The sequence below is a fragment of the Dendropsophus ebraccatus genome, chromosome 3 (assembly GCF_027789765.1).
Source record: "Dendropsophus ebraccatus isolate aDenEbr1 chromosome 3, aDenEbr1.pat, whole genome shotgun sequence".
In the NCBI taxonomy this organism is placed as follows: Eukaryota; Metazoa; Chordata; class Amphibia; order Anura; family Hylidae; genus Dendropsophus; species Dendropsophus ebraccatus.
In genome coordinates, this window is record NC_091456.1 from 121,855,553 (window position 1) to 121,870,339 (window position 14,787).

Below are 14,787 nucleotides of genomic sequence, written 5' to 3' on the forward strand. Positions count from 1 at the left end.
ATAAATAAAGTATAAGAAAGAAACTCATTAAACAACCATAAACACAAAAATGTGAACAAACAAATTAATTCAGTAAATATAATATAAGTCAGTTCTATAATTTAACCCTTTCGGGAACCTAGTGTTGAGGTTAAGGATCCATAGCGTCTCCCTTTTCCTAACCATGCGTGTCCAGTCACCCCCGCATTTGGGTCTATTGACCCTTTCAATCGCGGAAACTTTTAGGCTACTCGTATCCCCTGCATGACACTCAACAAAGTGTCTGGCAAGGCCCGAGAGTGAGCGGGTGTTGAGGGATGAAGTGGACATTTTAATATCCGATAGGTGTTCTCCAATACGGGTTTTGAGTTTCCTGATACTGGACCCCACATACTGCAAGTCACACTTCGTGCAGTGCGCAACATACACGGTAAGGAGGAATTACAGTTAAGGAAGGATCGGATCCTGAAATCGCGACCCGTACTGGATGACACCACTGACGGCTTCTCTGTTACATAGCGGCACATACCGCATCGCGGTACCGCACATGGAAAAAAGCCCGTAGTTTTAAGCCAATTTTGTATGTATGGCTGTGGACTATTTCCAATGTCGCTTGGGGACAAAAGATTACCCAAGGTTTGACCTCTCCGTGCGACATATCTCACCCTGTTGTTCAAGATCTGTTCACACTTGGAATCGCAGAAGAGCAATGGTAAATATTTTTTTATGATGTTACGTATATCATTATATTGTGGACTATAATTCGTGGAGAAGGTGATGTCACATTTATCCTTGTCATTTTTATTTTTATCAATCTCGCCCGTGTGTGGACTATCACCTCTATCTTGTAAATGGTATTCCCTGTCCCTCTGCTCTGCTATATGGCGAGCCCTTTTAATGACATAATTTTTGTATCCCCTGGCCAGGAGTCTCGATTCCAGATGTTGGGCACCTATTAGATAAACCGCACGATCTGAACAAGTGCGGATAAGTCTAATAAATTCTCCAATTGGGAGATTCCTAGTAATGTGGGGGGGATGACTGCTACGGGCGTGCAACAAACCATTGCCCGCAGTAGGCTTGCGATACAGGTCAGTGGTAATTTTTCCATCATTAAGGTGCAATTTAACATCCAGAAAGGAAATAGACTCTGGCTCAAATTGTGCCGTGAATTTTAAATTGAGAGTGTTGGCATTAAGAAAACGCACCAAATCTGTGGCTTGACTCTCTGACCCTTGCCAAACTAGGAGGAGGTCATCAATATAGCGTCCATACCAGGTGATGGCACCTAAGTATGGGTTATGGACGCTATACAGAACGACCTCCTCCCAGTAGGCCATGTATAAATTGGCCAAGGAAGGTGAAAAACTGGCGCCCATCGGGCAGCCAAGTATCTGCAAATAAAAATCATCAAGAAACTGAAAAAAATTGTTAGTCAAAAGGAAGCGTGTGACAGTGAGGATATAATCCGATAACTCCCTGCTGTAATTGCTATACTTGCCAATATGAAAAGCTAGAGCCTGGATGGCCATATCATGTGGAATATTAGAATAAAGAGCCACTACGTCACAGGAAAGCCATGATGCGTTTTCCATAGTAGGTAGCTTATCCATACTGGCAAGTAAGCTCTTACTGTCTCTGACATATCCCATCGTTCTCACTGCAAGGGGTTGGAGAAGATCATCCAACCAGATGCATAATCTTTCCAGGAGGGAACCAATGCCAGAGACAATAGGACGTAGAGGAGGTGGAAACTGGTTTTTATGAGTTTTTGGCAAGGCATGAAAGATGGGCACCACAGGAAAGGGAGGCAATAAGTATTGTCGCTGTTTGTCATTCAGAACCCCCACCTCTACACCAGTGTCTAATATATCAATGAGGCGTAGTCTCACCGCATCAGTGGGGTCAGTGGATATGCACCTATATGTAGTGGGGTCATCTAAAATGCTTTTAACTTCCCTGATGTAAAGCTCTCTATCTAGGACAACCACTGATCCCCCTTTATCTGATTTTCTTATGATAATATAGGGGTTATATTCATATACAGAAAATTCGTTTTGCGATCGTTTAAGCCTATCTGACACATAGGTAAAATCAGTGAACGACTGTTTACACGGAACGATTGGTGAATTTTTTTGCGAACGACGAACAATGATTTAAGAACATGTTCAAAGATTAAAATGAACGATTTCTCGCTCGTCGTTCGATCGTTCGCTGCGTTTACACGTACGATTATCGTTCGAATTCGACCATTATCGTGCAAATTCGCATGATAATCGTTCCGTGTAAACGTAGCATTAGTGATGAATGAACTTGCAGACAGTTCAGATTTGCACGAACCCAAACGATTAGCCCCAGGGCCGCTTCTGCCATGAGGCTAAATAAGTTTATTGCTCAGGGCGGCAGCTTTGAAGAGCCACTGAAGGGTGGCAGAGTTTATGGAGTGGCCATAAATTATTCTTTCTACTAAACACCATTGACCCCATTCACCCCATTGAGCAAATGATAGCTGGACACAGAAGTAGAATGGAAGGAAGTCAGGACTAGGGGGGATCAGGGAATCAAATATGACAGTATAGCTCAGTAAATTTCATAAAACCATTTATTCATAAGCAGAAGATTTATACTTTATGGATTCTGTTTCTGTAGATTGCTCATCTCAAACTTAACAAGCAACAGCTTTCTCTGAATTATTCCTATATTTATGTGAATAGCAAGGGTATAAAAAAAAAAACTAAAATCTTTTAAATCTTCATTTTATTAATTTTGTATCAAAAACAGAACCATGTTTTATTTTATTTCCTATTTTTCTCATCTTAGGCAGTCATTTCTAATCTTGTATAAGAATGGATATAAAGCATTCTTGACTTCCGCCCAGTTCCAGCCTGCTTAAAATGATTTTGTTGCCTCAGATGCTGTAAAAGAAAATAGTATGAGCTGGGGCATGTACAGAATGAACAGTAAAATATAAAGATAATGCTTTTGTGTCAAAGGGTTATGTGTTTTGCTAGTTCCAGACTGGTATACAAACCATGTATTACAGTTTGTATAACAGTGCTATCAAAAATCTGCTTTAGGGTACAAACACACTGGGCTTATCCACAGCGGATTTCTCACTGCCAATTCGCAGTGAGACCCTCTGCGGATCCCTGCCCTGTACACTCTGTATGGGCAGACAAACTCGCAGGAGTTAACCCCCTGCCGCCGGAGCATATACATAACCTTCTCCATGCTCCAGCTTGCTTTGGGGGTTCCGTCAGGTCCCGCTCGCCCAATCAGTGCGCTGCCCTGCCGCATCGCACTGATTAGCCGTGCGGGGCGTGAAGACGCCGGGAGCCCCAAAGCAAGCTGGAGCGTGGAGAAGGTGTTGTTTACCCTCCGGCGGTGGGGGGCTAACGGGGCGGGCTGCTGACAAACTCGCAGCAGGATGTCCATCCTGCTGCAAGTTCGTCTGCCCATATAGAGTGTACAGGGCAAGGATCTGCAGTGGGTCTCGTTGCGAACTTGCAGGAAAAAATTTGCTGCGGATAAGCCCAGTGTGTTTGTACCTTAAGGGCAGCTTCACACACACAGTATCGCAATGGATTGGATCTAAATAACTGAACACAGCATCAAATCTGCACCCTAAAATCTGCTGCAGATCTGCTGCGGGTCCTGCTGCGGATCCTGCTGCGGATTCGTGGCAGATTTGACTAAATAAGTGAACACAACATCAAATCCGCACTGTCAAATCTGCTGCGGATCTGCTGCACCCCCTTCCCCCCTTCCATTCTTGACCTTGCTTAGAACTGAGCTTTCATCTGACTGTGAATGAAATGTTGACAGGTATGGGAGGGGGGAGCAAGGATGCATTTCAGCCTTCAACATTTCAGGAGCTTGGGAAAGCCTTCTTTGACACAGCACAGGGAAATAAAAGCATTTTCTACATTTTGGAAGCATACAATGATATATGAAAGGTACCATTTGTCTCCTTGACCTAAAAGCTATCTAACAGTGTCAGAAGTTTGGAACATGAATTGTACATGAATTACAATAGGTAAAAACTGACTATGATTGAAAGGTGTTTGCAGTGCATTACAACTTGCAAGCATAGCCCTGAGCATGAGGAAAGAACCTACATTATTTAATAAAATATCTTTAAAAAAAAAACCTGGATCATGGAACAATAAAAATGGCCTGAGCTGATTATAATGTTTTTTTTTTCTAATATGATCAGGATGGCTGGCTACATGTGTTCAAAAACAGCTGTAAAACTGCCTGTGCAGCAGGAAGGACACGCTATTGCTCTGGAAGGCTCATGATAATCCCAACTTCCAGACAGTACTTGGGGGCAAACCTCTTCCCTCCCTTGAGGATCTGCAGATGCGCGCTAGCTCCACCAAGCTCTCCTGGCTCGAATACTCTCAGCTTAGCTCTTACCTTAGCCCTCGTGGGGGCCGTAGTTCCCTGTTATCTACCCCTACCTCCTTTGAATCTCTTTTTCTCTTGGACTCTCCCCCTGAGCACTCTATCTCTGTGATAGATCGCCTCCTCCAACAGGATGGGGCGGATGACCCCCCTGGGTTCTGGTCTGCTTGGGAGAAGGACCTTGCGGCTACAATCTCCCGGAGGATAGACAGAAAGTACACATCTTCATGCATAAACTATCCACTGCTTGCTCCGCTCAGGAACAAAACTATAAGGTATTATCCCGGTGGTATCGGGTCCGGACGAAGGTGCACTCCATGTTCCCATCAGTGTCTGATCTCTGCTGGCGGTGCAACAGTGAAAGGGGCACCATGTTTCATGTATGGTGGGGGTGTGACAAGCTGACTCCGTTCTGGTCGGGTGTTTTTGACGCCTATCGGTCGATATTGGGGAAGACGGTACCTAGAACTCCTCAGGTGGCGCTCCTCTCTATACTTCCCGGTGCTATAGGCTGACAGAAAAAGAGTATCTTGCGTTTCTGCCTATCTGCAGCCCGGACAGTCATCCCTCGCCACTAGCGTTCCACTCAGGTCCCCACCATAGCGGGGTGGCAGGCCGAAATGTCACACCTCCACCGTATGGAGGAACTCTCTGCTGAGGCTTCGGGGTCCGATAAACATTATAAGACAGTATGGATGCCTTGGTTGCTCTTCCGAGAAACTCCTGACTTTCAGACTTTGTTTTTTTGATAGGATAGCCTTTAGGGCTACTCAATTACCAAATTTCCTCCCTTTTTACCAATTTGGGGCTGTTCTCCCTTGGTCAGGGCAAGTACCCCTCTTTCCCCCTGTCCCTCCCCCCTCCCATTCCTCTCCTTCTTTCTTCACCTGACTGCTCTTCTGCCCTCCTTAATTAACTTTCTCTGCTTACCTCTTCTGACCCCCTCCTGGGGGGCTACTGACTTATATATTGTTTTGATTTAGGTTGCTCAGCTGCACTTTTTTTTTCTCTGCTTTATGTTGTATTGAAGGAGGCCCACCGGACGTGGTGTAGCCCATGTTTCTTCAGTTATCAACCGACCTGGAGGGGTTCCTTAGACCCTAATAGTTGCTGTTGTTGGGTACACAAAAGGATTCCTGATCCATTTGTTGTATATTGGGTCTAGACTGGTACACCTATCCCACAGGTAAAATACTTTGCATGGACAATGGGGCTCCCCCCGGTGCTTCTTCTTTTATGTCATTGCCTGTCTGCAGCGGATCTTATGTTATTATGTGTTACAAGCCTTATGGTCCTGCGTTTGTTGTGATGGACCTTTTTTGTTTGTTGTTTGTATGTTTTCTTGCCTTTCTTAAAATACGAATAAAAACTGATTATACATAAAACTGCCTGTGCGCATAGACTCAGAGGCTTTGAAGAATTGTTGACAGAACAGAGCTGTTTGGCAGTGGCTGTCCCTAGTGGCATCAGGGCCATACTTACCACTAGGCACCCGTGGTCTGGTGCCTAGGGCAGCACCTTTCAGGGGGGCAGCAACTGGGAGCAAGGGGAAGGAAACAACTTTTTTTTGCTTTTATTTTTTGTATTCCACCTCCCATTCAGACTTGCCAGTAAATCTGGTGTCTTTTTTAAGTGGGGAGGGGGTAGGTTGGTACTGGTCAGGTCTGGTATGGGGGTGTTAATCTGGGTGTTACCAGGATTAGTGGCCGCACACCTATTGGTTACCACATGAGTGTCTGGCTTCGGCTGCATGTGGTCACGTACAGTAAATGCGGCCTGAGACTGATCAGATATCAATATGATGTTCAAAAACATGAAAATGATGATGCTAATTGGTGAGTGAAGATGGGGCGTCTTCAGGTTTAGTACTAGGGCAGCAGCAGCTGTTAATATGGCCCTAAGTGGCATAGCTATAAAGATCGCAGCTGCACTGGGCCCATAAAAAAGGGGGACCCAGAAGCTCCCCTGTCAGCAGCAGTTACAGGGACAGAGGTGTCACACAGGTTGGAGGTTAGAGAAGTAAAGTAAAAAAAAACAGGTGAATCAGGCAGAATAAGCAGGGACTTAGCCGAGCGTTCATGTGTTTGGAGAGTTTGTGTGCGTTGGGGTGGAGAAGCTGCTGCCAGACACCTCTGGCGGCAGCTTATCTCCTTATAAACACAAGAAAATTTATATAAGCCTTTGCATCAGGGCCTTTGAACTTTTAGCTACCTCCATGACTGTCCTAGACAATAGTAGACATGTGATTCTAAATGGGATTTCTACACAGGGAAGTTTTTAGGTATAAGCCCGGACAGGTGGTAATTAAAAAAATTAACCTTCACTCACCTTCCTGGCTCCGGTAACATCACAGGTGCAAAAAGTGTTATTGGCAGTGGAACAGGAGTTGTTTTTATTCACCCCCTCCCAAGCATAAAACTAAAAACTCTCCTGACCAGATAGACCCTTTAATGTTATAGCTGATTGATGTATATGTTAATATACACTTAATTTAATAAAAGCATAAAATTTCATATCTGTTTATGAGAAAAAAAACATGTAAGTTCATAGCATAATTATTAATTATTAGAAAACAAAACTACCTTGAAAGGCGGCAATTACGAGTTATTACATGGCTTCCAGTGTAGGTCAGCTCACATCGCACTGCGTTATTAGAGAAATCTGACTCCAGGACTTGGAAATTTGGGTTCACAGAGACCTGAAAAACATTCTAATATGGTATTTTGTTCCTTTTTTTTTCTTTCTCTAATCCTATTTTTATTGAAATTTTCATAACACAAGAACCATATCAATAGACATAGTGGAAAGTGGAATATCGATAAACATAGTAGAAATTGAGCATTACATACAGGTATTTGTATAAATGCTACAAAAATTAGGCAATATATTTGTATCTTTACAGCAGTTTACTTTCCTTTGCCATTAACATATAGGCTATGTTCACACAGTTTTCTGCGGACGCTATTCAGTGAATAGCGGCTGCAGAAAACGCTGTCAGTGCACACTATTGAGTGAGCGACTCCGGCCGCACGCTCCATAGTGTGCTGTGGGTAGTTCTGATGCGGGCGCACAGGGATGCGATGAGGGCGCACAGAACTCTGCGGTGCTAAAAATCATCCAGCAGGTACTGCAGTACCGACCAGGATGATCTTTTCAGAGATCGGCTGGGTCACGGAACACCTGGTCTCTTACGTAGTCTGAACATGGCCATAAACTGTAATGAATAAATAAGTCAAATACGACGAAAAGGGTAAAAGGGGTATGGGAAGAGGGGGGAAGATGATGGGGGGAGGGGTATTTTAGAACCAGTACAGCGGTGATACAATAGCAGGATTTTCTGGTCTAACTTCATAGCATAGAGTATTGTGGGTGTTAAAGGGGTTGTCCAGCGAAAATCTTTTTCTTTAAAATCAACTGATATCAGAAAGTTATATAGATTTGTCATTTACTTGTATTAAAAAATCTCAAGTCTTCCCATACATATTATCTGCTGTATGTCATGCAGGAAATGTTGTTTTATTTTCAGTCTGACACAGTGCTCTCTGCTGCCATCTCTGGCCGAGACAGGAACTGTCCAGAGCAGGAGAGGTTTTCTATGGGGATTCATATAAAACTGAGACAGAGTTCCTGTCTCGGCCAGAGATGTCAGCAGAGAGCACAGTTAGATAGGGTCAGTGCTGCACACCTCTGCCTTAGAATGTGGAAGCCGGTGCTCAGTGGTAACTGGGTTCTTCACCCATAAATCATGTATAGGAGAAAACCACGGCACTCGATATTGCAAGAATAAGTGAAAAGTTTATTTTTTAGCAAAATGATATACGGTATTTTACTCCGACCATACATAGAAAATATAAGAGCTGAGACCAGGTGCAACGTTTCGGTCCGCTATGGACCTTCCTCAGGCAATAGGGTCTCTTGGATGCTGCATGTAGGGAGAGAGGTCGGTGGAGTGTGTTATCTATATAACTTTCTGATATCAGTTGATTTGAAAGAAAAAGATTTTCACTGGACAACCCCTTTAAGCAGGTGTGGTGTAGCTCCTTTGAAGCAAAGGTTCCCAGAGAGATGCAAAGGAGGGGTGGAGATTATTAAAGCAACTTGTAATGGTCCGTTTACATGGAACGATAAGCATTAGATTTTTTGCCATAACGAGTGCATTTGAATGATAATTGGCTTGTGTAAACACAGCGAACGATCAAGCGATGAGCGAGAAATCGTTCATCGTGATCTTTCAACATGTTCTTATATCGTCGTTGGTCGTTTGCTGAAAATTCGCAGATGGCTTCATCTAAACAGGCTTTCATAGATTCATCCTAATGTGTGAGATGGGCTTAAGCGGTTTAAAAATGATTGCAATAATGATTTTTTTCTAACGATTTATCTCTTTTTCTAAACACTGATCATTATAAAAAACAAATCGTTGCTTCAAAATCATTAAACAATCGATTGGGTGAATTATTGCTCTGTGTAAACGGACCATAAGTTTTTTTAATCTACAGATCTCATTTCCCTTATGTCCTAAGCATCAGCACGAATGGGGAAGATTCTATCTCCCTGCAATTATAGGACAGATAGTAACAAGCAATTAAAGACTTAATTGAACCCTGCCTATAAGAACCTGGCCTAACCTAGGCTCCTTGTGTTTTTTTCTGTCCTCCTGTGGGACAGGTGGTAGGAGAGGGAAGCAGGCTCAGGCCTATGTTTGTGATTGGCTTTCCTTTCCAATGATTTTTCCTTTCCACATGGTCGTGTGGAGAGGGGGAGTTTATAAAATGTTGTTTTTCCTGCTCTGCTGTATCAGAGAGGAGATTATTTTTTACTTTTTTAGTAGAGTTATCGCTCAGCTTCTCTGCTGTATGAAGCCGCTGTGTGAGGGAAGCTATGAGCTGCTGCAGTAAGTATCATAGTGCTGCCAGATCTGTGTCCTCACCTGGGCGGCTGCTGATGTTTCTTGATGCTTCAGGGTATATTCACACGGGCGGGCTCGCAGCGAGATTCTTGCTGCACGGGTCCGGCGTCCTGCTCTCTCGCCCGGCCAATCAGTGGCTGCGGCTGGGCAACACACTGATTGGCCGGACAGGAGAGCAGGACGCCGGACCCGTGCTGCGAGGAGAGGTAATGTATGCTTACAGCGGGGGGCCGGGCGGGAGCAGAAGGGGTTAAGGGCGGCAGAATTACATACTCGCTGCGGTCGTTTAGACCGCAGCAAGTATGTAGTGTATGGGAACTGCCAGGACCTGCCGGGCTCGCAGCGAGAATCTCGCTGCGAGCCCGCCCGTGTGAATATACCCTCAGCAAGGTAAGATACATTATACTGCTTTTTCTTTTGAGCTGGAAGCCTGGCCGGTGTGTCAGGAGGATTATCTAGTCATATTGGATATATATATGTTGTATGAGGCTTTTACGCCTCAAGTGTTTTGTTTCAATATCTTTCACTTTTTTACATTTGTTGTGCAAGTCCTATTAGACTGCTTCACTATATGAGTGACCTATGTAACTATGGTGTGTGTGTATATGAACACAGCTTTAGAGCTGCTAGTTGTGTATTTAGTACACCTGCTGACTCATTATTTTTTCCAGTACTGCTACAATGAAGCTATGAAACTGTGTGTGTGTGTGAACACAGCCCTAGCGCTGCTAATTGTGCACACCTGTTGCCTCATTACTTTCTATAGTACTGCCATCAGATAATGCAGTGAAGGTATAAAACTGTGTGTGTGTGCACACAACCCTAGAGCTGCTAGTTGTGCATTGTGAACAACTGCTGCCTGATTACTTTCTATAGTATTGCTACCAGATGATAGTGAAGCTATGAAACTGTGTGTGTGAACACAGCCTTAGAATTGTAGTTGTGTACTGTGTATACCTGCTCTCTGATTACTTTTCCAGTATTGCTATCAGATGATACAATGAAGCTATAAAACTGTGTGTGAACACAGCCTTAAAGTTATTGTGTAGTAGATACACCTCCTGATAATAACTTTCACTAATACTACTAACAGATGGTGCAGTGGCCCTATGGAGCTTCTGTGTGCTACTCCAGTGCTGCCATTAAAGAATGCAATGAAACTACTGTGTGTGAACACGGCCTTAGAATTGTTAGTTGTATGCTATGTACACCTGCTGTCTATTTACTTTCACTATACTGCTATTAGATGATACAGTGATCATGTGGAGCTTCTGTGTGCTGCCATTTAAGAATGCAGTGAAGCTACTGTGTGTGAACACTGCCTTAGAATTGTAGTGTATTGTGTACACTTGCTGTCTGATTTTTTTCACTATACTGCTATCAGATGATGCAGTGTCCTATGAAGCTACTGTGTGTGTGTCCTATGAAGCTACTGTGTGTGTGAACACAGCTTTGGAGTCTGAAGTTGTGTACTGTGTAACACCTGCTGTCTCATTACTTCCACTAATACTGCTATCAGATGATGCAGTAGACATACAGTATAAGACTACTGTGTGTGTGAGCACATGCTTAGAGCTGCTGAATGTGTACTGGATACACCTGCTATCTGATTACTTTCCCTAAGGGTATATTCACACGGGCGGGCTCGCAGCGAGATTCTCGCTGCGAGCCCGGCAGGTCCTGTCAGTTCCCATACACTACATACTTGCTGCGGTCTAAACGACTGCAGCGAGTATGTAATTATACCGCCCTTAACCCCTTCTGCTCCCCCGCTGTAAGCATACATTACCTGTCCTTGCTGCACGGGTCCGGCGTCCTGCTCTCCCGTCCGGCCAATTAGTGTGTTGCCCAGCCGCAGCCACTGATTGGCCGGACAGGAGAGCAGGACGCTGGACCCGTGCAGCAAGGACAGGTAATGTATGCTTACAGCGGGGGAGCCCGGCGGGAGTAGAAGGGGTTAAGGGCGGTATAATTACATACTCGCTGCGGTCGTTTAGACCGCAGCAAGTATGTAGTGTATGGGAACTGCCAGGACCTGCCGGGCTCGCAGCGAGAATCTCGCTGCGAGCCCGTTCGTGTGAATATACCCTTAGGGTACAAACCCACACACCGTATACGCAGCAAATACGCAACAGATACGCAGCAAATACGCAGCAGTTTGATGGTGAAGATTTAATGCTGAGTTCAGTTATTTAGATCTAATCTGCTGCGTTTTTGTTGCGTATTTGTTGCGTTTTTGCTGCGTATTCGCTGCGTATCGCAGCAGTAAATACGCTGTGTATACGGTGTGTGGGTTTATACCCTTAGGCTACAAACACACACACCGTATACGCAGCAAATACGCAGCAGATACGCAGCAGATTAGATCTAAATAACTGAACACAGCATCAAATCTGCACCATCAAATCTGCTGCATATCTGCTGCGTATTTGTGCATATCTGCTGCGTATACAGTGTGTGTGTTTGTACCCTTATACTGCTATCAGATTATATAGTGTCCATATGGAGCTATGTGTGTGAGCACATGCTTAGAGCTGCTGGATGTGTACTGGATACACCTGCTATATGATTACTTTCCCTAAAGGTGCGTTTACACAAAACGGTAATTGGCCCGATCGTACGATTAACGATGTCGGAATAACGATTTTTTTTCATAGCGATCAGCGTTTAGACGGTACGATATATCGTACAAAAAATTGTTTTGTGATCGCTTAAGCCTATCTCACACATTGGTTAAATCGGCGAACGACTGTTCACACGGAATGATCTGCGAACTTTTTGCGAACATGTTGAAAGATCAAAATGAACGATTTCTCGTTCGTCGTTTGATCGTTCGCTGCGTTTACACGTACGATAATCGTTGTGTGTAAACGCACCTTTACTGCTATCAGATTATATAGTGTCCATATGGAGCTATGTGTGTGAGCACATGCTTAGAGCTGCTGGATGTGTACTGGATACACCTGCTATCTGATTACTTTCCCTAATACTGCCATCAGATGATGCAGTGATTCTATGAAGCCTTTGTGCGCTGCTCCAGTGCTGCTATTTAAGAATGCAGTAAAGCTACTGTGTGTGAATACGGCCTTAGGATTATAGATGTGTACTGTCTGGTTAATGTAGTACTGTTATCAGATGATGCAGTGACCTATGAAACTACATGCTTAGAGCTCCTGTATGTGTACTGTGCACACCTGCTGTCTAGTTACTCTCTGTAATACTGTGCACACCTGCTGTCTAGTTACTCTCTGTAATACTGTGGACACCTGCTATCTAATTACTCTCTGTAATACTGCTATCAGATGATGCAGGGACCCTATGGAGTTTGTGTGCGGCTGCAGTGCTGCTACTGAAGGTCGCAGTAAAGCTATGAAGCTGCTATGTGTGAACACTGCCTTAGAATTGCTGGCACTCTGCACTAGTCTGTTAGCCACCCGGTAAGTCTGGCACAATTTACATCCTTGGATTTAGCAGGATTCTGCTGACAGAACTTCTGGAGGGGAGAAAGCTTTGGTAAGGCTCAAGTCACTTGGCGTACAGATCCTGCAAGATTCCACTTTCAGATGTCAGGGAATTCATTTGTAGATTGCAACTTGTTCTCAGAAGAGACAATGACTACTTAAGATTTTACATCTGAATGATCATCTACAGCATGGGTCTCAAACTCGCGGCCCGCGGGCCAACTGCGGCCCGCGGGACACAAGTTTGCGGCCCCCACCACTTTACTGCCCGGCGGCCCCCCTCCGCCGCCCGGCCCATTGATCGATCACTCTTGTGACCGCAAGCAGTGTTTTGCTTGCGGTCACAAGAGTCTGTGTTGGACGGCCCCCGGCTGATGCTGCCTCCCTGCGGGTGTCCCCGGGATTCCCGGGCAGCACGCGCACCAGGGAGCTGCGTGCGCATCGGCTGTTGCTTCCGGGTCAGGGAGCGCTGACCCGGAAGTAACAGCCTGGCGCACACAGCTCCCTGGTGCGCGTGCTGCCCGGGAATCCCGGGGACACCCGCAGGGAGGCAGCATCAGCCGGGGGCCGTCCGTAAGAAGGGAGCTGCGACGTGGGATCGATGTGTTAGGTGAGTTGTTTTTTTGTTTTGCTCTTTATCTACTTTGCGGGGTACAAGATATGGGAACAACATCTACAAAGAGGGGGGGCATTTATTTGGGGAGAAAGATAAGGGAGGCATCTATATGGGGGAAAAGTTAAGAAGGGGGCAACATAAAAGAGGCATCTATCTGGGGGGAAGATAAGGGAGGCAACATAAAGGAGGCATCTATATGGGGGGGAGATAAGGGGGGCAACATAAAGGAGGCATCTATATGGGGGGAGATAAGGGGGGCAACATAAAGGAGGCATCTATATGGGGGGGAGATAAGGGGGGCAACATAAAGGAGGCATCTATATGGGGGGGAGATAAGGGGGCAACATAAAGGAGGCATCTATATGGGGGGAGATAAGGGGGCAACATAAAGGAGGCATCTATATGGGGGGGAGATAAGGGGGGCAATATAAAGGAGGCATCTATATGGGGGGAAATATAAGGAGGGGACTACATGGGGGCATCTACTATAGGGGGACTACACAGAGAGGGGCTCCCAAGGAGATGCACATGGGGCCATCTATATGGAAGACTGAGCAAGGGGCCATCTGTACACAGAGGGGGGCATATTCTATAAGGTGGATCAGATAGAGTCAGCCTACCTACTAAATGAGGCTGTAAAGGGGCCAATACAGATGTGCAGTTAGTAGAGAGATGAGGATGGTGCCAGTGTGAGGAGCCTAATATGTTTCTCTGGTAGATTCTGTGGATTCGTGGCTCGAAGAAGTTCTCACAATGGCCCAGGAGAGAAGGAGAAGATGATGAAAAGGGAAGAACTCCGATCAATGAAGACGTCCCCTGTGAGGCACCTGATGTAACTTTCATGTTCAGAAAGTTAAATGTTAAGGAACTGTCAATACAGACATTTGAATCTGAATAATAATAATTACATTTGATGACATTGGAATGTTTTTGTAAGACCTTTTCTTGTGGAAACCCTGATGCGGCCCAGCCTCACCCAGACTCTACCTCCAGCGGCCCCCAGATAAATTGAGTTTGAGACCCCTGATCTACAGGCTGAACTGGATGGAGTCAGAGGTCATGGCTCCTTCAGATGAACAAAGACCTTGTTCAAAGTTTTTTCTAAGTATTAAAAAAAAAAAAAGTGTCTATTACTATAGCTGAGCAGTATAGTTGGCTGCTCGATCCCCACAGTTTGGAGACTGGTCCTTCGTTGAAAGGGGGCAGATGTTCACTCCAATATAAAGATGGTTGGATCTGTATTGGACATTCTCATGAAAGTCCTTTTTCATATGATCAGGTCCATTATCTGCCCCAGTCTAATAAGAAAAAAAAAAGGGAATTCTAGTACGGAAGGTAAAGGAAAGAATCCTGCACAAGAAGGACCAGACGTCTCGGAGGCCTTGGGGATGGGGACAAGAACTTGTGACTACGTC

The 14,787-nt window shown here is 45.0% G+C and overlaps 1 protein-coding gene across 1 annotated transcript in view; it reads right to left on the reverse strand.

The window, feature by feature from the left end:
* Nucleotides 1–2,680: 2,680 nt before the first annotated feature.
* The window catches only part of LOC138786540 (protein-lysine 6-oxidase-like), a 64,845-nt gene continuing 52,738 nt past the window's right edge, over nucleotides 2,681–14,787 (reverse strand). Inside the window, exons 6-7 of the mRNA XM_069963522.1 lie at nucleotides 6,969–7,084; nucleotides 2,681–2,894 (exon numbers count right to left, since the gene is read on the reverse strand). Coding sequence (XP_069819623.1) covers nucleotides 2,888–2,894; nucleotides 6,969–7,084 — 123 coding nt within the window. The 3' untranslated portion in view covers nucleotides 2,681–2,887. The remainder of the gene's footprint in view (nucleotides 2,895–6,968; nucleotides 7,085–14,787) is intronic.